The 27077-nt window shown below is 46.9% G+C and overlaps 3 protein-coding genes across 3 annotated transcripts; 2 read left to right on the forward strand and 1 right to left on the reverse strand.

The window, feature by feature from the left end:
- Window positions 1-6023: 6023 nt before the first annotated feature.
- LOC128706982 (histone-arginine methyltransferase CARMER) lies at window positions 6024-7959 on the reverse strand. The gene is made up of 2 exons (XM_053801927.1): window positions 7446-7959; window positions 6024-7378 (listed from the first exon to the last, which is right to left on the reverse strand). The coding sequence occupies exons 1-2, from the start codon at window positions 7957-7959 to the stop codon at window positions 6024-6026; spliced, it is 1869 nt and encodes a 622-aa protein (XP_053657902.1).
- Window positions 7960-9025: 1066 nt separating this feature from the next.
- LOC128717911 (zinc finger protein 184-like) lies at window positions 9026-10595 on the forward strand. Its single transcript, XM_053811588.1, has 3 exons — window positions 9026-9148; window positions 9219-9337; window positions 9401-10595. The coding sequence occupies exons 1-3, from the start codon at window positions 9026-9028 to the stop codon at window positions 10593-10595; spliced, it is 1437 nt and encodes a 478-aa protein (XP_053667563.1).
- A 2617-nt stretch (window positions 10596-13212) lies between these two features.
- LOC128718919 (sodium leak channel NALCN) lies at window positions 13213-26475 on the forward strand. The gene is made up of 11 exons (XM_053812536.1): window positions 13213-13376; window positions 15343-15528; window positions 15603-17072; window positions 17144-18042; window positions 18123-19173; window positions 19250-19444; window positions 19532-19749; window positions 24614-24837; window positions 25012-25285; window positions 25384-25546; window positions 25627-26475. The coding sequence occupies exons 1-11, from the start codon at window positions 13275-13277 to the stop codon at window positions 26473-26475; spliced, it is 5631 nt and encodes a 1876-aa protein (XP_053668511.1). The 5' UTR covers window positions 13213-13274.
- The last annotated feature ends 602 nt before the right edge of the window (window positions 26476-27077 follow it).

The raw sequence follows: 27077 nt of genomic DNA on the forward strand, positions 1-27077 counted from the left end.
TGAAAATTCGCACACCAAAAACACCGAACAATCTACTCGCGGTGTCCTCCGTCGGTTCACACACACACACACACACACACACACACGAGAAGACAGTTTATTTCGTAATTGTGATTAAGCCTGCTTACTCCCTGGCTGGAGCAGCAGTCGCAGGTGTTAGAAATCAAAATCTATTCCCTTTTCGCCAGCGAGCAGGAGATGAAGGTGGAAGAGCAGTAAGTGTTCGTTCTTGGTGGAGAACAGGAAGAGGGCAATAATCCCACTGCTTGGAGGGGGGGGGGGGGGGGGAAGGGGGTGGCTCCACCTTGGAAGCTATTCACTCTCGATGCTTTCCTTTCGGATATTATCTTCCGGGTGGTTGAAGAGGACAATGTTTATAGGTAACCAACAGAAGGATCCTAACACCACCCCTTCTTGATATATATAGCAGAAACATAAGAGGATATTAAGGATACAGCCAACCATTACTACTATTGATCGCTTTTGTGCAAAACAGTAACGCAAACACGTGCAGGAGTCGACTCAGAACGGGAGAGGAAAACAAAAACACATCTACAAAACTCAGAAACCAAACCCAACGCCAGTAAAATGCTTCGTACAATTTGTGAGTGTGAATGTAGTTTGTAGTAGTTTAGGGATGATCAGTAGAACCGTAACTGTGTGCAGCTATACTAGCTACTGTTGTTATTATTATTATTTTTTTTGTATTCCATTCTTTGCTAGATCATGGCAGGATATTCCCCAACTGTTGTAGCATTGAATCGGCTGGATCAGCCGAAAGGGTATATTGAGTGGGGGGGGGGGGGGGGGGGGCGGATTTGTACTTAGGAAGGGGAAACAATGGCGTCATAGCGTTGCTGGTGTATATTTTTTGGGTAATAGATTAAAAATTGCTGCTTCCCGAAGCAGATTAACCGATACGATGCCGGGCTTGATTTTGACCCCTTCGCTAAGACCCATAGGGAATTATTTTAAATCGTTGAAGAACATGATAATTAGGGCAAAAACCAAAAATCGTACTCACAACAACACCAAAAGAAAAAAAAAACAAGCCTAAATTCTAGTAGATGCCGGGATTTAGATTAGCATTTCTTCTACCTTTCCTTGCTTTGTGTCCTGAAACTCCTTTTTTTTTTGGGGGGGACTTCAAAACACTATCTCACTTCTTCGTCTTTTACTCGAAAACCCCCTCAAAATCACCTTCATATGTGGGTGCCACATAAGATATCTTCCCCGGAGAGTGGAGAGATTTGAACCCAGTCCCGGGATGTTGTTGCTGTGCGCCGTCGTGCACTACCAACTGTACCATTTTACCGACCAACGAATGGCTTGCTAGAAACGATTCAGATTCAAATCCCTCATGTGGGAAGTGGTGATAAATTCAAAATGGTTCGTCCAAATGTACGCAAACGTGGCGTAAGAACGTTGGAGCTGTTATAGCAAATTGGCTTGCCTGTAGCACCGCTTACACATTCGCTTAAGCTAATAACCGAACGGGTTGCGTTTGGGACAGATAACACAACACCCAACTTAACTATTGACTAATGTGCAGCTGTAAAGAAGGCACCGGTTCGTTGCACTTAAGATCACTGTATGGTCTGTGCAAACATTCGCTTTGTTGCGAACGGTAGAAAATATGTCCACAGTGTTGGGGTTTTTTTCCGGTTATTTTTTAACCATATTCGAGCTTTTGAGGGTAATTTCCAGCCAGCCTTAGTATGTGGCATGAAGCCATGCCCCGATACCTCCCGTATCCGTTTCAATTGTAAATACTGTATCGTTTTAGAACAAAATGGGTGTACCGGAACGGTTCTTGCCGTATAGACTAGTTGCGTTATTGTTCTGTTGTTCTGCTTTTAGTTGTTACATTAGTTTAAAGCTTACCAGCTTTCGTTAACCTGATTCTTTTTGTTTCTTCATTTTACGCGGGATAGGACACAAACACAAAAAAAAAACAAACAAACAAATAGCTAATATATCTCTATCTACGCTTCGGTGATACAAAAAAAAATGGGCAAACAGAAAACCCAATTAGACACATATATGTATAACACCACAACCATTACTACGGCTGCATATAATTAAGCATCTGTAAGTGGTATGACAAATCGCGAAAGAAAATAAAACCCAATATATAGCTAAATTATAGTTTCAAGTGCTTGTTGTTCTGTTTGTTTCGTTCGCCGTCCTCGCTACAAGACGTTCCGAAATGCAACGCACCGGTGGTAAACTCTTCGTTTCGGATGATGCTTTTGAGTGAACGAACGTTTTTCCTACACCGTAACTCTGTCGTGTTTCGCGTTCCATACTTTAAACGATTGTGATGCTATTCGCAATGGATAGAAGCTACAAAGTGTACATGCCTTATGTTTTTCACTCCTTAGTAACGCTGTATAAAGTCCCGTGAGTTACGGTTCACTGTTGCGAACAACTGGCGCCAGAACATGCATCATCAGCAAGCGGAAATTGCAATCTCTTTAGCGCAAGGGAAAACGTCCCAGTACGACAGTCGGGATGAAGTAAAATGGTGTTCAGATCAGTTTGCGTTGTAAATGATGTATTTCAATCGGTGGTGTTCCAATACCCAATTGTTTTCTCGTTTTGTTACTGGTTTGCTAGTCTAATACTTGCAATTGTATCCTTCATTTCGACAAAGCGCGTTTTGTGCAGTTGAAATGATTTTCTTTTTTATAATCGTTCGGCCTTTGCTCACTGACTGTTTTATTCTCACTCTAAGCTTTTCTCTACCGCCCTTCAATGCCGTTTCGATTTTCCACGCTTATTGCTTTCTCCAAAACTTGTCGCTGCTACGGTCATTAGTCGGTACAGCGAGTATTTTTTCCAAATCATCAAGTTTTAAACTCCCTTCTTACAGTGGTTGCCACCATCGGATTAACGTCGATCGGCTGCTGCCTACGTATCTCTGCCAACTGCACATTACAAATCCGAACCCCAAAAGGAACCAAAATTGAAATACACAAGATGGGGGCCTTAAATGCATTTATGGCGTGTGCCTCACCTGTCCTGCCACTGAACCGCATTATGCACAGGTTCATCCTACTACTGCACTACTTGCTTTGCTGCGTAGTACTCGCTACTGTATAACACTATATTGAAGTCGTTCGATACTATCCGGTAGTGGTAAAATTGCTTACTTTAAGTTCTTAGTCTTTCCGTGTAACTCGGTTGTGTGATACAGCCTACCGGCACAGCTAATGCGCTCGGCGCGACAACAACTACAAAACAAAAAACGAACAAACGCGGCCATTCATCGAACGCCTTGTCCGCCCCTTTCCGTGCACCTGTGGTTCGCGGCTACTACTCTTTGCCCCCTAACTTATTGGAAGATCTCTGTTGTTTCGTAACAGTTTCGCACAGCAAATGTTTGCTAAATAAGGGCCAATTCTCGGTACGCTTAGCATCGGCTTAGTGAACGGTGAAGTTCGCTATGCTGCTGTTACCGCTAGAGAGCTTTCATCTGTCTTAATTTTTGCTCCTGATGATTGAGGGGATGACGATACGCGGTGTTTTAACAATACTATTGTACCTTGCTTTGAGTGGATGAGACAGAGGCGTGTCCTAATGTCGTATGGTTTATTAAATGCATCAGCTGAACTGAAACGTGTCCTAATGGCGTATGGTTTAGAAAAAGCATCAGCTGAACTGAACGCTAACCGTAATTCAATACCTGAGCGAGAGAGAGAGAGATAGAGACGAGGAAGAGATCATTGGAAAAGATCACTAAAGTAATGGTTAACATCTTTCTTACGCTGATAAATCTTTTGCTTCTGATAATGAAAGATGTAAAAGAGCTCATGCGGTAACGTTCAATAATAAGCGATGGCTGTGGCAACGATTGCGTTATGTTCAATTGTCTGCTGGGGTGCCTCCTGCTGCCCTGATTTCTTGACAGTAGAACTCAATGCGCTATGTCGTTGTCTTTTGGAGATGACTTAGTTCCATTACGTAGATTAAGGGTTTTCTTTTCGTGGCTTTTTGTTGGCCGTATCATGCCATGGCTGGTTGTATCGCTGTCCAGGGCTTCACTTAGCGTTGGCTAGACAAATATCTCACTCCTGCCCTGGGCACGAATGTACTCCTAAAAGTAAGAAAAGAAAAATGATCATCATTAGCCAGATTAGCCAGAAAACTCCAAGGCCATCCCGAAGACCTGTATGGACCGAGCGTACATGTTCCCAAAGAAAGCTGTTACCAAACGATATATGTGTGTGTGTATGATTTTCTTGGCAAGCGGCTCAGAAGCGGAAGCGGATGTTCATGAGAGACAAAAAAACTGAAACTGAAATAAAATGAGAAAAAAGCACACATAGAACATAGGCAAAGAAAATAAAAACACAACACAAACCAAGATGCATCCAACTTAAAACATATGTCTATTTGTTTTTGTTTTTCCTTTTTTTACGAGACGTGAATGCCAGGATTTGGTTTATTATGTCGTACAAATATAGGAAAGAATCCTTTCCTACACTCCCGCCGCATCTCCCGTGTTCGTCGCACTGTACGTATGATTGAAACTAGATCATAGTTGTAATAATAATAATAGTAATAATAATGTTATTATAATGTTATTAATAGTAGTAATAATAATTATCATTATTTTAAAAACAAAAATGCCTCAATTGCCGTTTGTCCTAGCGTTTTGTCAAATTGGATGGAGGCGGGTTTTTTTCCTCCAGAACATTAACATTATAGCTACACTGTCTGTTAGGCATTATTTCGCGTCACTTAATTGTTTTCCTTACTTTACTAGTGTCTTTTTCTGAATGTTTATACCTAAATGCAAAATTTCAAACATACCTAAAAGAAACTTCTTTCCCCTTTGAGTAGTCTTACAGGGTAGGGTCGGACAGATCGCCCTCCGAACCTTAATCGCTCTCACTCTCTCCTCTCGGTTATTGAGTGTAATGCCGTATTAGATCAAGCGCGCTATATATTACGTATACTAGATAATATTATGATCCACAACTTGGGGGTCGCTGTAAGCACTTCCCATGCCACAAACTTCAATGACTATGTTAAATTTGTCGGAATGCAACATAGACCATGTGCTATGAGAAAACATACTATTTAACTAAAATCAGCTGCCTTGCGCTTACTCACACGCACAACTTGCTTCAGCTTATTGTCCTTGTCCTTACGCTAATACCGCAATACACACATGCTCGCCTGTTGGATGGAATCAATTGTTCTGGCGTGTCGCTGGTAGGGTACGTTACATGAATTTGCGTGTTCCTAGTTTTTTAACGTGAATTTTACATAACATAAAACATACATTACTAAGCCCAAAAGAGACATTAAGTTAAGTAAAATGTACAGCTCTTCAAGAAACATACAAAAACAAAAAAATGCACACACATACACACAAACAGCCTAATACGGATGAATCTCTTGCGATAAACCAAAGCCAGGTTAGTGGGGGGGAATTCATCAGCACGTTGCAGCTAAATGCTACTAATCTCAGAGGAATTAAAAACAATGCGCAATCTCACAATCCAGAAAAGAACAAAAACAACTAAGCGCAATCGTAAAGAAACTGTGTGCGTTTAAATATTCCCTTTACCTGAATGCCCCACTAAGCATAACACACAGACAGGAAGCTTAATACTAAGATACATTAAAAAAAAATCAATGGATTGTTGGTTTTGTAAAGCATCGTTCCATGTACCTACTGCTCGGTATCGAAAGTAAAGAATCCTTCGGTGTGTTACGAGAAGGATACAATTGTTTAATTGAGGCTATATGCAACAATACGTATACGTGTATGCAGCTGTGTACGAGTGGTGTACGTGTGTATGAGAATGCATGCTGGGATGTTTATGTTGCCATGTTTTCATCGCACGCGCCTACCGATCTCTGAATGATTAGCAATCCAAGCAGCAGTTGGTCGGTTTAAAAATGAACGAAACCCTAACCGTGAACCGTAAAATGCAGGTCTTAGTGTAAAAGTCTTTTAAGAATGAACCGCGGGGTGGTACAAGCGTACCGCAGTATGGACCTCGTACCTAGTAGAACTGGTTGCCGTGAATCGGTTGTCCCGGATGATGATGATGACTGTTGAGGATGGGTTGTGCCGGGGAGGTGAACAGTGACGGTGAGATGGCGCCACCGATCAGCTGGTGCTGGGCGACATTCTGCGTTGAGGTAGCCGCACACCCGATCGGTGGCGTCATCGCAAGCTGTTGTGCTGTTGTAGATTGTTGTTGCTGTTGCTGCTGCTGCTGCTGTTGTTGCTGGGGGCCAACGATCGAGTTAGCGGCTTGCTGCTGTCGACCCGTGCTCGAGATAAGACCCGGATGGATGTTGGGCTGGTTGGCACCGCCACCGTTCGCACCGATCGCCATCAGGTTCGTGTTGATGATCGTCGAAGACATGTCCACCTCGCCGAGCCCGTTCACCGTGATGCCATTCACGAGATTAACCGCGTTACGGGCACCCTGCGCATCCAGCTGGCTCCAGAAAGCTTCACTCGGCGAGGTGGTGTTGGAACCGGGCGGGGCGGGCACTGGGGCACCAGTGTACCGGAAGTACGGGTTCTTCAGATCGAGCGTATTGGACGAACTGATCATCGTACCCTCGAGCTTAAGGTCGATTTCCACGTCATAGCTTTGGCGTTGGTTAGCCGCCAGCACTACCTTCCCGGAGAGGACTTGACCCTGCTTCACAAAGATGGGCGTCTGGAGAAGGCAGCGTACCTGGTACCAGTGGGTCAACGGCTCAGTTGGCGAAGTCGATAACCAGATTTGTGAGCACGTGCCAGCAAACTCAACATCGAACCAGAACGCTAACCCGTGACAGGTGCCCGTCTCCAGAATGTGGAACTCCACGTCGATCTGAATCCGGTGCAGATCCTTCTCGTCCGCCGTCAGGAAGTTCGTCGTGTGGCGGATTGATTTGGCCATGCAGATGCGTATGTCGAACGTATCGACGATCGGCTGCCGGAAGTATTCCTTCATAGCGGCGTCACGCAACGCTACCAGATTCACCCCATGAAACTCGGTCTGCATCCAAAAGTTCGCCTTATTGTACTGCTCCATGTACAGCGCTTCGTCCGTGAACGGGGCGACATGCAGATCGCCCCTAGACGGGTACATTTTACCGTCCGGTTTGAGCCACTTTTTCCCATGCAGATACGTTTCCAGCATGCGCTCGTTGTACAGCATGTAACCCATCGGCTCGGATATGATAACGTCCACCCGTTCGGGCAGTTCGATCTCCTCTATCTTGCCGGCGATCACGATTATCTTATCGTTGAGATTGTTCGAGCTGACCAGCTGCTGCGCGTACTGTGCCATATTGCTTGCCTCCACCGCGTACACCTTTGCAGCACCGGCCTGGACGGCAAAGAAGGAAAGAATACCTGGAAGATAGACATGAACTGGGAATGAGACCGGCACACACATAAACCAATACCGTGTTTCGCTTACCGGACCCTGCGCCAACATCCAGCACGACCTTGTTCTGAAAGTCTTGCGCATTGTTGTAGATGGCCCGCTGGTACGTGCTCGTCCGCACAAAGTCCTGCATCATGTTCTGCTGCTGCGACAGGTAGCCATAGAACTGGAAATACTGCGACGCCGACGAATCCTCCGTGCGGAGATTAAATACTGAGTTCACTTTGCCGGACAGTTTGTGCAGTAGGCCACGGAACTGCTGACAGTCGGCCCGGGAAGCAAACCGGAACAGGATCAGTTCGCCACCGACGAGCAGCATATGTGACGTGTGGCCCCGGCTAAGATGGGTCGTGCTGGAACCACTCACCAGGTACTCCTCCAGCTGCTTCGGTGGCGTAGTACTCTCCTGCAGCAACCGCACCGCCATGCCCTGTGGATCGTAGCTGCACAGCACAGTCACCTTGTGGTCGTATTTGCCGACCAGCTTGTCACTATCGTCGAGCACCAAAATGCTACAACCCTGCAGCCGAGCCATTTGTTCACTCATCTTGCCTCTATTGCCGTTGCTTTTCGGGGTGTTTTCACGTGGCGTTGCAGCAAGCCTTGCTTTTTTTGCCAAGATCACAGACACCGCGCGAAGCGCCGCACACTGCACTACCTAAAACGGTAATGCACCTCGAGAACAAAGAGCAAAATGCACCCACCGGAATGGATAACGAGTCCGCACGCACGGGTTCCGATAATGGCCACGGTCACGGTCACGATTTGATGGCGGCGTCACACACACACTCACTCGCGCATACACACATACGCGCTCGGGTGCGTCTCTTTCTCTGCCAATTTGCAGGTTAATGGCCTGAACCAGGGTTCACGGAGCACAAAGCCCGGGCCCAGCAAGAATGCAGCCAAATGTGGCAACGGTGACAGGAGTGCCGGAGTTCGAACGACTGGCCAAAGAAAGCTTGTTTCGCGTGTACTACCGGCTGTGGGTGTGCAGTTTGCGATGGTTTGCGTGGCCAAAACCGGGGGAGCGCTTGAATGGATGCTGCTGCTGCTGACCTATCGGCCAATTGAAGTTAATAGATTAATTCTTCTTTCTCTTCTTCCCAGCGGGTAGGTTATAGCATCGTACCGACAACGAACCACTCTGTACGCGAGAATCACAACAAGACGCAAAGATACTGCGTGGGTTTTGCACTTGCACTGAAACTGAACGCCACTTAACAGCTAATCAGTCACAAGCGGGAACTAAAACTTTCAACAAAGATGCATATAATTTGGCCAAAACTTGTAACTTATTTCATTTACCATGCCTTGCACTAGCCACAAAACACGCACACGCACGCACGTACACACGCCGTTCGATACGCGTTTGCCCGTTTCACGCACACTCCTTCAGAACGCTTGCCAGCCGTCAAACTTCGTGCAAAAATTTGACAGCTTCGGCTTTTTCGTTGCTGCAGGGGCCGCAAATCGGTGGTTTGCTGCATGGGCAACATGCATCAAATCTCGTTCCGTATTCACCACAAAACATAAACAATTGCGCTACGGCTCGTGAGCTAATCGAAGACAACAACTATTTGCCAGTGACACGATAATTTCAAACACGAAGCATGTTCACCGTGTACTGCAGGTTGTGTTTGAATCCTTCCCCGTTGAACGAAATCGTTTCACTGTTTGATACATACAAAGGCTTCACTATACGCGATGCTTTGTTGGAGTTGTTTCAAATTGAGGTACGGTAGAAATTGCGACATTTTAATCATCCGTCTGTATTGCTCTCCTTTCTGATTATACCATTTGCAGATACTTCCCACGGAAATGCTATCCACTATCTGCAAGAAATGTGTTGCAAAAGTCTGTACCGTACGGGACATTCGAGAAGAATTTATCACACAGGATCTCAAATATCAGCAAATGATCAGGTTGAATGGTTTGATAGTATAATCCGCTAGCTAGAACGTTAAACTGTATTCTTTCTGTTTTAGCAGTTCCAGTAAGGAAGAATCGCTCTCAGTACAGCAACAAACTATATCCAAACCATCGCAAACTACCGCTGAACCTTCTCCCGAGGCTGAAAGCACCACTGAAGAACAACAATCTAAGCAAGAAGAGGCTAATGGAAGTGTCGAATGTTTAGAGTTAAGCGAAGAGAAAGAAAAAGTAACTTCGGACAATGGTGATAGTAATTCCATCGTCTACTATGTAGAGCAATCAAACGATGCAGACGGACAGGATACACCACAGTCAGAATTTGAAGTGACGCTAGTGCCCGGAAGTTCTGGAAAGTCACCGGTTCGATTTAAAATAGCCAATTGCCTTGCGCGGGACGGGTATGACAGCGAAGAAGTAGATGTTTTGGAAGCGAAAAACGATGAAGATAATGCCAGCGTTCAAGCATACTGCACATATTCGAAAGATATTGCCGATCCATCGGAAGCGCAACCCGGTGGAAAAGAAACAGTGGATTGTACGAACTTGTACATCTGTGAATGGTGTGATACATACTTCGACACACACGAAGCGTACATGGCGCATGTTTGTACGGAACGGGTGGAAGCAACCGAAACACACGAAAGCCAAAGCAAAAAGCGACCGTTAGTGGGTAGGGCAAACAAAAGAGCCCTTCCAAAAACAACAGTCTGTCCACACTGTTCGGAAGTGTTCAACATGGACAAACATCTGGTCCAGCACATGAAGTTAACGCATCCGGATCAGGTTGAAATTATCAACTGCACTGAATGCACCGAACAGTTCGCTACATCCGATGCTCTCTACGAACACGAACGGTTACGACACCGAACCGGTCATCAGTGTAAGTTTTGCGGAAAGGAACTACCGAACGCTTTCGCGCTGCAAAGTCACGAAAATGTTCACACCAAGCGGCAAACGTTCAGCTGCCCAGTGTGTAATAAAAGATTTTCCCAGTACAGCAGCATGTGGCGTCATAGGTTGATACATGACGATATAAAAGCGTACGAGTGTGACGTGTGTCAGCGTCGGTTCCGGCAACGGACTGTTATGCTAGCGCACCGTCTGGTACACACCGGAGAGAAACCGTACACATGCGGGATTTGCGATAAATCCTTCCGAGATCGTAGCACACTGGCAAGGCACGGACAAGTACATACAAGATTAAGGGTGTTAAGGAAAAAGGAAAACATGGCATCAACCGAAGTTTGAATGTTTCTTTACTACAGACTGTACTGCTGCACATTGTGACATCCATTTCCGTTTGGGGTCGGTGTGGAAAATGCCGGCCTTGTACAAAACCACGCATTTTATGTCTTTTTGTACCGTGGATTTGGTACCATCAACAGACTTATCTCCTAGCAGTAGCCAGCACAATCCAGATCGCTTGATTAGAACCGATCTCATACGCCAGACGGCTGTTTTGCAATTCGTATGTCTATCAGGAACTTATTCTCGAATTATTGGAATGTTTCAACCGAATTTTATTTGGTTAATGTCCATATACAATTACCGGTCTTCAATAGCACTTCTTTATAACTAATGTTTTTTTTTACAAAAAAATATAATACTTGTAATTAACTACCGTCTTTTGCTGGTTTTATCTCATGTTATCAAACAGTCGATACAATGCAATGTAATAAAAATTACAATAATTTAATCTAATTTATTTATTTGAACCATGTAAATCTGACAAATGTGCGTTTTAATGAATGAATGTTTAACCACTAATATCGGAGTGACTTTTAATCTAGCGAGACAAATTAGACAACGATGGCATATTAGACAACGCAAACGAAACGAAAGCTGATACATACCGAAGTCATACATGTTGTATGTTAACTTGAAGCTTGTTGAAGGTGTAGTCTTACGTTGAATTAATTCTGGTTTGCTCCAAATTTGGTCTGAGGGAGACAATTCTGGCTATGTATTATGATAGTAAGGTCCGCGGAACGCTTTGGCCATTCAAAAGGTAATGACTACCGTCTGAATACTGTTGTTACTCATTTGATACCTGCCATAATTGAATAAATTTCTCAATTTACTATTTTGAGAATGAAGATCATCGAAGATCAAAGTCAAGACTAACGCGGATCATTCATATTTCTAATATCTACCTCCTTATTCTGAGCTCTACAATAACTTTCCTGTTAACTTCCAATATAAGCCAAGTTATTTGTAAATTGTAACTTAAACTTTTCAGTAAAACATGCCCCTCAAATTGACTAAAGAGATGAATTTCCAATTTCGTTCATGTAATGACAACATGTGATTTGTATATAAAACGAAAATCATTTACTACCACGATGAAGAGTATATAACATTTCTCTCTCAAACAATCGGAACAAAACCATAGTGACGGACCATAGCAACCATCGCATTCGGACTCCCACTTTCCGGACCTTCTTTAATGCATCACAAGGTGTGCTGTTAGTAAACAGCTTCTTTTTCATCAACAAAACAGCTGTTCGTTCCTTCCATAGTAAGGATAACGCAGCTTTGTGAGTAACAGCGGCCGCCCACTCCAGAGGACCTCGGATGTAAACAAACCTGTTGCGTAAGGTAAGGAACGAGAGTTCGAACTCGATTAGCTCTCTTTCTCTCTCATTTTCTTTTACTCTTACCGAGAAGAGAGCTGCGCATTGACCCTTCCAAGCACCCGTTATCCACATTCAACAGGTTGTGTATCAGTTTTGTTCTACAAAAAAAGCAAATAAACCCAAAAGCTTCATCTCATAAATGAAAGAATAAAATCATGTTTAAACTCCATTATGTGCCCTCTTCCACTTTAGCATCAAGTGTAAACAAAACAAAGCGTAAGCATGGCGTACTACTCGCACCCAGTTCGCACGTTTTGTAAATAATAAATCCTGCACAAGCGCACTAGATACCGCCGCGCGGGTTTCCCGTTTGCTTCCCGGCCCCACATGATGCTTCCGTCCCGTTTCGTTCGCTCTGGTACATCATTTTCGCACGCATTTGCGCCCATCATAATCTCTCCCTGGATGCGGGAGCGTACCGAAACGGTGTCAGATCCCCATCGTGTGCAGCAGAGTGCACACCGTGTCAGTGCAGAATCTCGCTTCGTCGCGGGTGCGTGCTGCTCGGACTGCGCGCTTGTCCTTCTCTTGGTTTTGTTGTTCTTGTTGTTATTGTTACTTTTCTCAGTGTTAGCATCTCACTGTACCGAGTTTCACTTCCCATACGGTGGGTGAATGGGTTAAACTACTGTTGTCACCGCGTACCTTTAGCGAAAGTGTCGTCCCGAAATGTAGTTACAGCAGAAGGAAACGAACCGTGCGGGCGAAAAAGCTTTGCGATGGGCCGAGATGTTTCCGGATCCAAGATGGCAGCCGTTTGCGACAAGTCAGTTGCAAAAATCGCAATCCGTGACCGATCGATAATGGTCCAGCGACCGTGAGAAGGTGTGAGATAACAAGATGAAAACCGGAGTCGGGAGTGATAACTCGTGCGAGTTTGTTGGAAAATTTCGTATGAAAGTAATGTTTTCCAGCGTGTTAATGATGAATGGCTTGTGAAGGTGTGGTTGTGGGCGTGTTTGTGTGTGTGTGTGTTGCTGGCCAGCTGTGGAAGCTGTACCACATCACACTGTGGACGCCATCTTGAATTGGTGTTACAATTTGGAAAAATCCACCCCAAGCAAAAGAATAAAAAGAGCGCGAGTGGAGGAGAGCAAGTGCCAGCGAGAGGGAGAGAAAGTGATAAAAGTGTGTGCGAAAGAGCAGGAAAGCGGGTGATCGAGGTTAACAGTGTACGCTAATCGTAGCAACCACGACGACGACAACGACGACGACGACGTCGGCGGCCGCGGCGACGGCGGTAACGGGCCTAAGCGCGTCCGCGTCGAAGAAGAAAAAGAAAACCAGCAACATGTTGGGCCGGAAGCAGAGCATCAAAGGCGAACCGGTCCTGGCGGACTACGGTCCGGAAGAGTCGCTCAACGAAAGTGCCGACATCGAATGGGTCAATAAGGTATCAGGCAACCAAATGACCTCCCCTTTCTCGCATCTGTGTGTTTAAATAATTTGTAATCATAGCAACACGTGTGGTGTGAACTCACGTGTAATCCTCTTACCATGCCCGTTTAATTCTGCCCGTCACATTGTCACAACGGCACATGGAGTTAAGCTGTTGCGGGGCAATGATGGAATTAAAAGAAAGAAAAAAAAACGTACACACTTCCATTTTCTTTTTTGGTGACCCTTTTCCGGCCAGCTGAAATAACTCAATGTGTGTAGTTGTAATTTGCGTTACGTGTGTGCGTGTGTTGTTGTTGTTATTGGTTAACAGTTTATGGTATTGACATCCATTTCGTTTTTTTTTTTCGTTTTGTACTTATTGTTGTTGCGTTGTTGTGGACCATCTTTCATCGAATTGAAACATATACCCGCGTACTAGCCGTCTGCTGCCTTAACTACCGGTAGAGACTGAACATCCCATCAACATCCTCATCATCATCCGAACTCATCATGTACCAAATTAAAGCAATAGAACTTAAACAAAACTGTAACTAACCTAACTGCTAAACCCATAATGCGTAATGCTGACCATGCGTAGTAGCGAAGGTATTTCTTTGACGGAATTCTCACCTATTGGGAATGTTTTTATTTTAGTTTTTTTTCCACATTCTATTGTCCCGTTGTTTTTTTTTTTTTTTTATTAATTCTTGTTCACCTCTTTCTGCTACGTTTTTTCAAGCTCCTCATACACTCGTGGGCTGTGTCGCTTGCTTGACGAACTCACGAATGGCATGTTTGCATTTGTTTACGCGTACGTCACTCAATATGACGCCATTCACTTGGCCATAAACACTTGCTTCCGATTCGCATTCCCAACGAACGGGCGGAATCGATTAATCAGTTCGATTCGGGCGCACCCTGTGAAATAACGGTCACCATCGTATCGTCGAACGAATCAATGCCGTGCCCATTGCTACCCATTACGGCTCAGCAATAGTTGTCGCCGGGAATTTCCCAAGTAGAAGAAGAATTCTTCGAAGGAGAAAACTGGACCAACCCCTTCCTCGTGGTGGTATTTATATTCCATTAGGTTTCGAATTAATTCGGCGACATTCCGTTGGGCGTTCCGCTGAGGTGATATACGGGTGAAATGACCGTGGCGTTGAACTTTCTAAGGGTGTCTGTAGTATCGTTTGGCGAATAGCGGTCCGCAATCGGTCCCCATTCATTAAGGGTAGTATGGTGGAGGCGCCCGGTGTTTTTCGTACAAAGTACCGTGCGCCTCCATTGGAATTGAATTTGGATTCCATTTGAAATGTGTGTCCGATTTGACACATTTTTTTGCTTCGTTAGAAGTATTTTTTTAAAAACATTATAATCAAAAAATTATGTTAAACATAAAAAAAATACTAACAAAAGATTTAATTTATTTGCTTATTTGCATCTTTCTAACACAACAAAGTTCTAATACTTCACCTTTTACTAATACTAATTCATACATAACAAACACTTTGTCTATCATTTTATCCGTTTTTCCTAAATTAGATTCAATAATGGTGTTGCTTTTTTTTAACTCAAAGTATTTAAATGTTCAACTTCAACGCATGTTGCCTTTGCATTCATCACACATAAAATATTCACCTTGCCATTAAACCATTGTTTCGCATGCGAATGGTAAAACATGTCGTGCTAAATATAGAACCTCTTCCCCCACCCCTAAACCCCTACCAAACATATCTGCGTAATGCAATGGTAATGGTCACCCGATCGAAAGCATGTTTGACGGTACCATTAAACGTATGATGCATGGCATGAAGTCACCATAAATCCTTGCCAAATCAATACTATCGCAGCGAAATATTTGCCACCCATCATCCCCATCCCCCCAGTCGGAACTAATCCGGAATTTGGTTTTCTCTTCAACTCGACCCGGCGAATGGGGCGTGTTGTTTCGTACGGCCATGGCGTACGCAAAACAGCTATGGGTCCGCCGGTTGATGCGACTGTGTGCCTTGATATCGCTGACGTCCGTGTCGCTCAACACGCCGAAAACCTTCGAGCGCCATCCCTTCCTGCAGTACTGTACCTTCTGCTGTGATACGGTCGCCACGCTGCTGTTCACGTCCGAAATGATAGCGAAGATACACATCCGGGGAGCACTGCGGGTAAGTCCGTCTGGCAGCACGGGATGGACATTCTCTAACCAGCATTACGCATTCTTTGTTTTTCTCTCGGACAGGGTGAAGCACCATACTTTAAGGACCACTGGTGCCAGTTCGACGCATCGATGGTGGTGTTCCTGTGGCTTTCCGTCAGTCTGCAGGTGTTCGAGATGCTTGGGATTGTGCCGAAGTTTTCCTACCTCAGCACGGTCCGGGCACCGCGGCCCCTCATTATGATACGCTTCCTGCGCGTCTTCCTGAAGTTCTCCATGCCGAAGAGCCGCATCAACCAAATATTCAAACGCTCCAGCCAGCAGATCTACAACGTGACGCTGTTCTTTCTGTTCTTCATGTCGCTGTACGGGTTGCTTGGGGTGCAGTTTTTCGGCGAGCTGAAAAACCACTGCGTGCTGAATACGACCGAACCGGAAAGCCTAACGATCAACTCGCTCGCCATCCCGGATACGTTCTGCTCGCTCGATCCGAACTCCGGCTACCAGTGCCCGACCGGGATGAAGTGCATGAAGATGGACTTTCTCACGAACTACGCGATGGGCTTTACCGGGTTCGAGGACATTGCGACCAGCATCTTCACCGTGTACCAGGCGGCCTCGCAGGAGGGCTGGGTGTTTATCATGTACCGTGCGATCGACTCCCTGCCGGCGTGGCGCGCCGCGTTCTACTTCAGCACGATGATCTTCTTTCTCGCGTGGCTGGTGAAGAACGTTTTCATCGCGGTCATTACGGAAACGTTCAACGAGATCCGGGTGCAGTTTCAGCAGATGTGGGGCGTACGGGGTCATATACAGAACAGTACCGCGTCGCAGATAATTACCGGCGATGACAGTGGCTGGAAGTTGGTCACGATCGACGATAACAAGCACGGAGGCATTGCGCCGGAAACGTGCCACACGATCCTGCGCTCACCGTACTTTCGCATGCTGGTGATGACGGTGGTGCTGGCGAATGGGATCGTAACGGCGACGATGCACTTCAAACACGACGGCCGTCAGAGGCATGTGTTTTACGAGAAGTACTACTACATCGAGATTACGTTCACGTTCTTCCTGGATCTCGAAACGCTCTTCAAGATCTACTGTCTCGGGTGGCGCAGCTACTTCAAGCATTCGATACACAAGTTCGAGCTGCTGCTCGCTATCGGCACGACGCTCCACATCATACCGGCGCTGTATCTGAGCGGGTTCACCTACTTCCAGGTGCTGCGCGTCGTACGGCTGATCAAGGCATCGCCCATGCTCGAGGGTTTCGTGTACAAAATCTTCGGCCCGGGCAAGAAGCTGGGCTCGCTGATCATCTTCACCATGTGCCTGCTGATCATCAGCTCCAGCATCTCGATGCAGCTGTTCTGCTTTCTGTGCGACTACACCAAGTTCGAAAGCTTCCCGGACGCGTTCATGTCCATGTTTCAGATTCTCACCCAGGAAGCGTGGGTCGAGGTGATGGACGAAACGATGATACGGACGAGCAAAACGCTAACGCCGCTGGTCGCGGTGTACTTCATTCTTTACCATCTTTTCGTGACGCTGGTAAGAACAATTCGGGCGGCCATCGCTGTCGATCTCTATTTTACCGGCTCTTTGTTATCTCCCATCCGCAGATTGTGCTGAGCTTGTTCGTGGCTGTCATTCTGGACAATCTCGAGCTGGACGAAGACATCAAGAAGCTGAAGCAGCTGAAGTTCCGCGAGCAGAGTGCCGAAATCAAGGAAACGCTACCGTTCCGGTTGCGGATCTTCGAGAAGTTTCCCGACTCACCGCAGATGGCGATACTGCACAAGATCCCGAACGATTTCACCCTGCCGAAGGTGCGCGAATCGTTCATGAAGCAGTTCGTGCTGGAGATGGAACCGGAGGACCTGGAGGGCTATCAGCGCCCGATGCCGGAATGTTGGGATTCGCGCATCGCCTACAAAAAGCACCGCCCGATCAACGTGATGAACAAAACGGCCAAAGTGTGCATGGTCGGTAGCGATCTGCGCAAGCTCGCCATCACGCACATCATCAACGATTCCAACAACCAGCGGCTAATGTTGGGCGATTCGTCGATGCTGCCGGTCGCCGGTACCAAGGCAGGGCTGAAACCGCAGGGTACGATCACGCAGACGAAACCGTGGCGTGTCGATCAGAAGAAGTTTGGATCGCGGTCGATCCGGCGCTCGGTACGCAGCGGTTCGATCAAGCTGAAGCAAACGTACGAGCATCTGATGGAGAATGGGGACATCGGGGCGGCTAGCCGGGTCACCTCGTCCCGGGCGCGCCCGCACGATCTGGACATTAAGATACTGCAGGCGAAACGGCAGCAGGCGGAGATGCGGCGCAATCAGCGCGAGGAAGATCTGCGCGAAAATCATCCGTTCTTCGATACGCCCCTGTTTGCGGTGCCGCGCGAAAGCCGTTTCCGAAAGATTTGCCAGCGTATAGTGCACGGGCGGTACGATGCACGGCTGAAGGACCCGCTCACCGGCAAGGAGCGGAAGGTGCAGTACAAAAGTCTGCAGTAAGTAGAGATCGAGCAGCGAACAGGGCTAGTTTAAGTCGGCCGGATCTTCACGACCTTTTCACCGTTTGTCTTTGCAGCAACTTTCTCGGGCTGGTGACGTACCTCGATTGGGTGATGATCTTCGTAACGACACTGTCCTGCATCTCGATGATGTTCGAAACGCCCCAGTACCGGGTGATGGAGCACGTCGCCCTGCAGGTCGCCGAGTATACGTTCGTCATCTTCATGAGCCTCGAGCTGGCGCTGAAAATACTGGCCGACGGGCTGTTCTTCACACCGAAGGCGTACATCAAGGACGTCGCCTCGGTGCTGGACGTGTTCATCTACGTCGTGTCCACCACCTTCCTGATCTGGATGCCGCGACAGGTGCCCAGCAACTCCTCCGCCCAGCTGCTCATGATACTGCGCTGTTTGCGCCCGCTGCGCATTTTCACGCTCGTGCCGCACATGCGCAAGGTGGTGTACGAGCTGTGCCGCGGGTTTAAGGAGATACTGCTCGTATCGACGCTGCTCATCCTGCTGATGTTCATCTTCGCCAGCTACGGCGTACAGCTGTACGGTGGCCGGTTGGCCCGGTGCAACGATCCAACGATCCAAAAGCGCGAGGACTGTGTCGGTGTGTTTATGCGGCGCGTGTTCGTGACGAAGATGAAGCTAACGCCGGGCGTGAATGAGTCGTACCCGTCGATGCTGGTGCCGCGCGTTTGGGCCAACCCGAGGCGCTTCAACTTTGACAACATCGGTGACGCGATGTTGGCGCTGTTTGAGGTGCTCTCGTACAAAGGGTGGATCGATGTGCGCGATGTGCTGATCAAAGCGCTGGGGCCGGTGCACGCGATCTACATCCACGTGTACATCTTTCTCGGTTGCATGATCGGGCTGACGCTGTTCGTCGGTGTGGTGATTGCGAACTACTCGGAGAACAAGGGTACCGCACTGCTGACCGTCGATCAGCGCCGTTGGTGTGATTTGAAGAAGCGGCTAAAGATCGCCCAACCGCTCCATCTGCCGCCGCGCCCCGACGGCCGGAAGTTTCGCGCCTTTGTCTATGACATTACGCAGCACATTGCGTTCAAGCGTTGCATTGCCGTGGTGGTGCTGGTGAACAGTATGCTGCTGTCGATCACGGTAAGTTGGTAGCGAGCAGGCGAATGCTTCGCAATCCTAACGACTCCCAACTCCACCATTTACGCGCGACTTCCAGTGGACTAAGGATGAGGTGCACACCGAGCGGCTGGTGATCGTCAGTACCATCCTCACGTTCGTGTTCGTCATCGAGGTCGTCATGAAGAATATCGCGTTCACGCCGCGCGGCTACTGGCAGTCGAGACGGAACCGGTACGACTTGCTGGTGACCGTGGCCGGTGTCGTCTGGATATTCCTTCAAACCACACTGAGAGTGAGTATCGCGCACACACCTAAAACGGAACGGTGATATTAATGGTTGTTCGCCTTCTGCCATCTCCGGACGACGCGACGAATCCAGAGCGATTTATCATATTTCATTGGTTTTATGGTTGTCATATTGCGATTTTTCACAATAACTGGCAAGCATACGACCTTGAAAATGTTAATGCTTACCGTCGGTGTGTCGGTGTGCAAATCGTTCTTCATCATCTTCGGCATGTTTTTGCTGGTGTTCTTCTACGCGCTCGCCGGTACGATACTGTTCGGCACGGTCAAGTACGGCGAGGGTATCGGTCGGTAAGTATGCGCCAGATGGCGCCACAAGCCTGTCCCCAAATCCTTCTCCCCTGCCCCCTGTTCCCCTGGTGGAAGGAACGGATAGTGGTGGTGAGCCTTTGGTTTAGTGTGTGCCGATTAGTCCACGGCTTGTCCATTTTCCTACCACCCCCCAAAACCTCCCCCCCCCCCCCCCCCCCCCCCCCCTGTCCCATTTCCCGGCCCATTATACTAGGGGCTGCTTTGTTAAACCTTTGTTTTTGTTTTGCTTTAAGTTGAACGTCCGTAAGAAATTCGGCAAACCCTGTCCTTCACAAAATTAGAAGCGAAAACCGATTAAAGACCGGCCTGCCCGCGTTGGGTCACCGGTACTAAATTCCATGTGTCGTCTAGTCTAATCATCCACATCCACCATTCATCGTCATTGTCACTCGTCATCAACACGATGTTCCGTTCCGTTCCCCACGTGTCCCCACCCCATTCCCCCTGCCGCCCTCGACGTAAGCTTGCCGCAACGGGCAACACATGGTTCCGGGTAGCGCCGAACCGGAACCATAGCAGAACGTACTTTCCACCAAAAAAAAAACACAACATCTCCCCCCGTTGCTGCACGACCAATGCTGAACGATGGGCTTAAACCAGGGAACTGGCCTACGCACTTTGCTCCGGACAGGTGCGGGTAAGCTACACACACCCCCCAACACGTCGCACGAGACCGTCCCCTACCGCCTAGCGGGGACGACCGACGAACGTCGGGTTGATTTGTTTTGTTGGTGTACCTTACCCCACCACCCCCCGCGTCCGGCCGTGCAGCAGGCCATTTCCCGCTTTATTCCCCGGGTGGTAGAGTTTGCTACCGGCAAAATTGTTTGGCGCATCACCCAATTGGCGTACGATTCGATGTGACTTCCGGCGGCCTTTAGCGCTGCAATGAGCGCTAAAGCGACAGGGAATGAAACAAAACGCAAAACCGCAAACCACACGACCCACCCCACCGTTGTTGCGTCGTTCAGCATTAGCCGTCCCGGATGGCGATGGCGTTTGCCCCTACGTTGCGGCCAGCTCACGCCAGCGACGCACTGTCAGCCTGTTTGTCCCGTTCGCTGTTACGTGTAACCCCTCCATCAATCGTGTGGTTTTGTTCCATTCCACACCGTGTTTTGTTTTCTTTTACGTTTGTTTTTGTTTTGCGCCCTTTGTGTACCACATGAAGCTTAACCGCAAGGGATATCATTAAAACAATAGGGAAGCACCAATTTCCCCGTTCTTCCATCGCGAGCGAGAATGTAGTCGCAGATGATAAAGGTGACAGTATACACGGGTCTAAAGGCTGAGGCAAAGCAGGTGTTACGGCCGAGAATAGTTTGTTTCTTATCGGCTTAAACATTCCCACTAGCAGATTGTCAACCAAAACACAACAGCTGTTTAGAGCTTTCGCTTATTTTAGATAGAGTATACACACCACCCCCCCCCCCCCCAGAACCCCAAATATTCCCAGTGCTACTCATAGTGCTACACCACCGTGCAGACCGTTGTACAGTAACGGTGTCCCGCGTCAAAGGTAAATTCTAACTGCTCTGTGTAAGTGCTTCAGTGCTACCCTTTTGTGTTACGTTTCCTACTAATATACTAACCTACTCCCAATCTTTGAATGCTCTCTCTCTCTCTCACTCTCTCTCTCTATCTGTCTATTACCTATTTCTTTTCTGTCATCTCGTCGTTACATCTCGTGCTCTTTTCTTCTGTCCAAGCACAATGTTGTACCTTCCGTTCCGTTTTATTCTTCCGTCCGTCGTGTAAACTCCATTGTGTTTCGTCTATTACTTTTTTATATGCCAACAATTACTCTCTTTCTCTCTCTCTCTCTCTTTGTTCACTGTCCTTACTTGTTGTTATATAACAGGTTGGCTGATTAGTCCCCGGTCTAACAAGGAAAAACACATTTTTTTGTCAAAATTCGTTTTTACTATTCAACATAGTTCCCTTCAAGAGCGATACAACGATTATAACGACCTTCCAATTTTTTGATACCATTTTGGTAGTACTCCTTCGGTTTTGCCTCAAAATAGGCCTCAGTTTCGGCGACCACCTCTTCATTGCAGCCAAATTTTTCCCTGCGAGCATCCTTTTGAGGTCTGAGAACAAGAAAAAGTCGCTGGGGTCCAGATCTGGAGAAAACGGTGGGTGGGGAAGCAATTCGAAGCCCAATTCATGAATTTTTGCCATCGTTCTCAATGACTTGTGGCACGGTGCGTTGTCTTGGTGGAACAACACTTGCACAAAAGTTGCTTGACAAAAGACGCTCTGTCTCACAAACTAATTGACATACAGACGTCAAATTTTGACACGAATCATTTGAAGGTTGGTACTATATAAAAATAATATGCATTTAATACTAGCGGCGCCATCTATGTGTCAGACCGGGGACTTATCAGCCAACCTGTTACGAAGGGGTAGTTGTATTTTATTTTCCTATTAACGCCATTCCATTGTCTCTTCTCTGTTTGTGTTGCGCAATGCGACTACTCTTAGCCAAGCCAAATTGTTCTCTTCGTCCTTCTCTTCGTTCTGTGGTTATAATGTTACAGGTGCTACTCAGAGGGGTAACTGTTGTTAGGTTTTCAGCTATGGCGATATCCGTTTGGTCACACTTCCAACATGAATCCGTAACAGTTGGTTGGAAAGCATGAACGGCAACGCAGAATAAAATGAAAGAATGGGTGAAACGCATGGCTGAGTCGTTATTAAAGACAAGATTATATATGAGACATCGAAAGTGTATGAACTCTTCATACCATTGTTCATAAACCTAATTTAAACAAATAACGATTCACTGCCTTGTATTGCAGCTGCAGGGCTGCGTCTGGAGTTGTACACTTTCAGGAGTTCATCATTCATGCGTGGATCTTCATGAAAAGATCATGCAGGATCTTTACCACTAGCACGTGGTTAGTGATAAGTTGAAGCTCAGCTTTCACCACGAATTTCACGAAGCCACAATTCCACTATTGATCGCATCCGAGGACATTTTCGGGAGAGTCTCATTTTCCAATATGGGCATTATTGGCTGTGACTTGGACTAAGACACTTTGGGTGATACTTTTTTGTAGAAGGCGATAACTTCCAGCAGAAATTTCGTACTCAATTCTGCGATAACTCCCGCATGAGGTGGTGGCAACATCCTGCTGCCACCTTATACCAAAATTTCTCGATCGCTGGAGGTCCCGCAGGACAGAACATTCCTGTCTCACTGATTTCGAACTGCAAAAGGAGCTCTTCTGGGAAGATGGAGCTGGTGTCGTCTATCTTTGGTGGAGGACTTACGATATATGTGATTCTCGTCATCCATTAAGTCCAGCAGTTCCAATAGCCAAAGCCATAGACAAAACCCATCTTGTCATGGTAAATCTTCACTGTTTCAACTTTCACGGATGGAACAAATCTACGGGATGTTCATCTTTAAATAATGCTGCACTTTTAAAAGCGTTGGATGAACCTGATTCAGAATCTGAATGATTCGTTGAAACTGAATGAATGAACCTGAATCTCCATTTCAAAGATTGATGGATCCTCTAAGATTCATGTATCATCCAACATCCCTGTAGGCCTCCTCCCCCGTTCGTCAGTTGCTAACATGGGTCTCACTACCATGCTATAAGGATTTATGATTTTTTTAAAGCGATTCTTGATTCGATAAACTCCGCACTACAAGCTTCATATCAATGACGCTTCTCAACAGATTCCGGATCTGAGGATCCGGAGAACAAGAAGAGCCTCGCGACGTCCAACTTCTTTGCTCCACAACTGCAAATAGCCTTTTATGAACTATCTCATAGCGCTTTCTTTCCGTTGTTTTAGGTTTACAGCAGGGTTTCTCCCGCTTAGTAACTTAAGTAGTGTATTGATGAAATCGGACGACTTCTTTGAACGCACACTGTTTACGTTTTCAACTTCAACCATTTGCTCTGTGCTTTCGTTTGCCTTCAACATTTGGACACACGCACACACCAACAGCTCATTGTTTTCATCGGGCACCTGTTCCATCGATTATGGCATCTCACTCTACCCCATGCTGTAGTTATGGTCATTGAATATAACGTTTTCGTTCTCTCCTCCTCCTCCTCTTCTTCTTCTTCTTCTTCTTTTGCAGTAGAATTTTTTCTTCATTTTTGCCAAAACCTCCTGGCTAAAAATTTGACATTTGATATCGCAGTAGCCAAATTCATTCATTGCCTACCTCCTCGTAGCTTACTTTGAGCGTTTGGTTCAACGTAGTACAATATCCTTTCGCCGAGGTTTGCTCACTGTTGCACTGTATACCCTTCGTGCGTATTAGTAAATGAAAAACCCCTTTAACAAATAAAGTATGTGTGTGTTAATTAAAGTTTAAACCTCCTTCTTCTTGCTACCGTTTGCTTTACTGTTTCCTTTCTATCGTTGTCTATCGCTATGTTTACTACCGTGTACTAATTTGTTTACCTATTTCTTCTCTTCCCGTTCATGTATGCTACAAAACGTAACGCTACCCTTGTTCCAAAATCATTCGCATAAAAACGCGTACAAATCTTTATGATATGTTTGCGCTCGTCTGTGTGTGTGGCTGTGTGTTTGTCTGTGTCTATGCATTTCATCAATTGTTTTACGTCTCTGTTTTTTTATATTTTACACATTGTTTACATCCGGTACCACGGTTTACACATTTTATCACCACTGGAACATTGACACGTACGCTCGTACGATCGTTTATTCCACATAAACAAAAAACTACGATACAATCGACACCCTGGCTACCTCGCCCCCAAAAAAACTGCCCCTTTCCCCTGCGTTCCCCATTCACTTTCCGTCTGCCTGCACCGATTCCCCTGTCTCCCCTCTCAACATCCAGACGGGCCAATTTCGGGTCGCCGGTGACCGGTGTCGCAATGCTGTTCCGCATCGTCACCGGTGAGGATTGGAACAAGATCATGCATGACTGTATGGTGCAGCCACCGTACTGTACACTGGCGGCCAACTACTGGGAAACGGATTGCGGTAACTTCACCGCCAGCCTGATCTACTTCTGCACCTTCTACGTCATCATTACGTATATCGTGCTGAACCTGCTTGTCGGTAACGTATTACAGCGATCGGATGTTGTGGAACGGAAAAGTCACAAACGATCCGATCTGATCGTATAGGAACCTAATTTCTTCACTCTTCACCTTTTTTATTTGTTTTCGCGTTCGCTGTTCACTTTCCCGGCACTTGCACATCTCGCCAACGGTCATCATTACCGCACGGTAGCTATTATCATGGAGAACTTTTCGCTGTTCTACTCGAACGAGGAGGACGCCCTGCTGTCCTATGCCGATATACGGAACTTCCAGAACACGTGGAACATCGTCGACATACACCAGCGGGGTGTGATACCGGTGCGGCGTGTGAAGTTTATACTGCGCCTGCTGAAGGGACGGTTGGAGTGTGATCCACAGAAGGACCGGCTGCTGTTCAAGTACATGTGCTACGAGCTGGACAAACTGCACAACGGAGAGGACGTTACGTTCCACGACGTGATCAAGTAGGTTTTGCACCAATCGCGATGATGATGATGGCACGGCTTCACGGATTGGATTTCTATTAACTCATTGTGAAACTGTTTGCAAATTCCATTCACAGCATGCTTTCGTATCGCTCGGTCGATATAAGGAAAGCTTTACAGCTGGAGGAACTGTTGGCTAGGGAGGAGTTTGAGTACATCATCGAGGAGGAAGTTGCCAAGCAGACGATTCGTACCTGGTTGGAAGGGTGCTTGAAAAAGATTCGCGCCAACAATGTAGCGGTAAGTGGGGTGACCCTTAGTGTTGGGTGAGTTCCCCCAAAAAACTTTTCTAATGTCATAATTTATGTTCCATTTTCCAGAAGCAACAAAACTCTCTCATCGCTGGACTGCGTGCAACGAATGATCAGAAACAGCAGCAGCAGCAACAACAGCAACAACAGCAGCAGCAACAGCAGCAGCAGCAACAACAACAACAGCAGTCAACTGGACCGAGCGTTAGTGCCCAGCAAGCTCAACAACAACCCCTATCATCCCAACAGCAGCAACAACAACCTGCCCAACAGCAACAATCCACCCAAACACAATCCCAAGTGACCTCACCGCTGCAATCCTCCACCACCTCCCAGGCCGCATCATCCGTTACCAGCCCCGGGCAACTGTCGAAGCAAACGGAGGAATCTCCCACCGGCAAGGATGGTACCGGGCTTGAACTGCCCGATACCATCACCACCACCGACCAGACCGCCAAGGACATTGAAAATAATGCGAAAAATCGCAAAAAAACGGCTACCACCGTACTGAACCGGTCCGATTCGACCGGGTCGAGCAGTGGGCGCAAATTTCTCGCTCCCACCCTTTCCGATCCGCAGGCCAAAAATGAGAAGGATCGCTACATGAGCAAGAAAAAGCAACAGCGCGGCGCACCACCGTCGATCAGCGTCGGTAAAGCGTCCCATTTGGGTGAGATCGGTGCGCACAGTTTGCATCTGCACTATCACCATAGCTTTAGCCACGGGTACGGTGGGGCTGATCATTCGCCCCATTCGCAACCACTGCACCACCACCACCATCAGCAGCAGCAGCAACAGCAGGCACAGCAAGCCAATATGAGCAAATTTGGCCACGCGCATACCAACATGATCTACGAGGTGCACGACTGGTGGCAGGAACAGGTGCTTAGCACGCACAGCGACGAGGAGGACAATTAGGGCACGGGATAGAACCATTTTCCTTAGCATGATACGTAAAGCGTGTACTAGAGCTAGTGTAACGAGCAGCTGAACGGTTTGCTGAGACTTCTGAAACTACATTACTAGTATCAGCGGCTGTTTTATGTTCTATTTTCTAGTCAATTTAAATACGAGCGATACTGTACCGTTGGGTTTGATAAGATAGGTCACGGATTGTTCTTTTATTCGATATTTAATGTGTATTGTTATCGTTAATGGGGCTGAATGGGTGGCAAGGAAACTCGTCGTTAGTTAGAGTGTGTTTTTAGCGAACGTTGAAATTTGCTGACAGAGGAAGCTGTAGCCACTAAGAATGCGTGTAGAAGGGACCGTTTGTTAATGCGATAGGAAGAACGTTATGGATGAAAAAAAAAAAACGAAAGGCAAAGGATCTTATCTTCCAGTGAATAGTAATGCCAAATCGCGTGTACCGTTGAATGGATGCTTGTGTTTTGCCTGCTTACGATACGTTATCCGTTACCTGTTACCATATGTACTTACGCGTGCGTGTGTCTGTCTGTTTTTGACCTCCGGTAGTCCTCCAGCAGTGTGTCTGCGTAGAACGAAATGCCAAATGCATT

The sequence above is a fragment of the Anopheles marshallii genome, chromosome 2 (assembly GCF_943734725.1).
Source record: "Anopheles marshallii chromosome 2, idAnoMarsDA_429_01, whole genome shotgun sequence".
Classification (NCBI taxonomy): Eukaryota; Metazoa; Arthropoda; class Insecta; order Diptera; family Culicidae; genus Anopheles; species Anopheles marshallii.

Coding starts and splice junctions, on each gene's coding strand:
- LOC128706982 (XM_053801927.1), bottom strand. CDS start 7,959: ATGAGTGAACAAATGGCTCGGCTGCAGGGTTGTAGCATTTTGGTGCTC. Junction 7,379..7,445: donor GGATGTTGGCGCAGGGTCCG/GTAAGCGAAACA, acceptor TCTATCTTCCAG/GTATTCTTTCCTTCTTTGCC.
- LOC128717911 (XM_053811588.1), top strand. CDS start 9,026: ATGTTCACCGTGTACTGCAGGTTGTGTTTGAATCCTTCCCCGTTGAAC. Junction 9,149..9,218: donor TGGAGTTGTTTCAAATTGAG/GTACGGTAGAAA, acceptor TACCATTTGCAG/ATACTTCCCACGGAAATGCT. Junction 9,338..9,400: donor AAATATCAGCAAATGATCAG/GTTGAATGGTTT, acceptor TTTCTGTTTTAG/CAGTTCCAGTAAGGAAGAAT.
- LOC128718919 (XM_053812536.1), top strand. CDS start 13,275: ATGTTGGGCCGGAAGCAGAGCATCAAAGGCGAACCGGTCCTGGCGGAC. Junction 19,445..19,531: donor TCCTTCAAACCACACTGAGA/GTGAGTATCGCG, acceptor CGACGAATCCAG/AGCGATTTATCATATTTCAT. Junction 25,547..25,626: donor TTCGCGCCAACAATGTAGCG/GTAAGTGGGGTG, acceptor TCCATTTTCCAG/AAGCAACAAAACTCTCTCAT.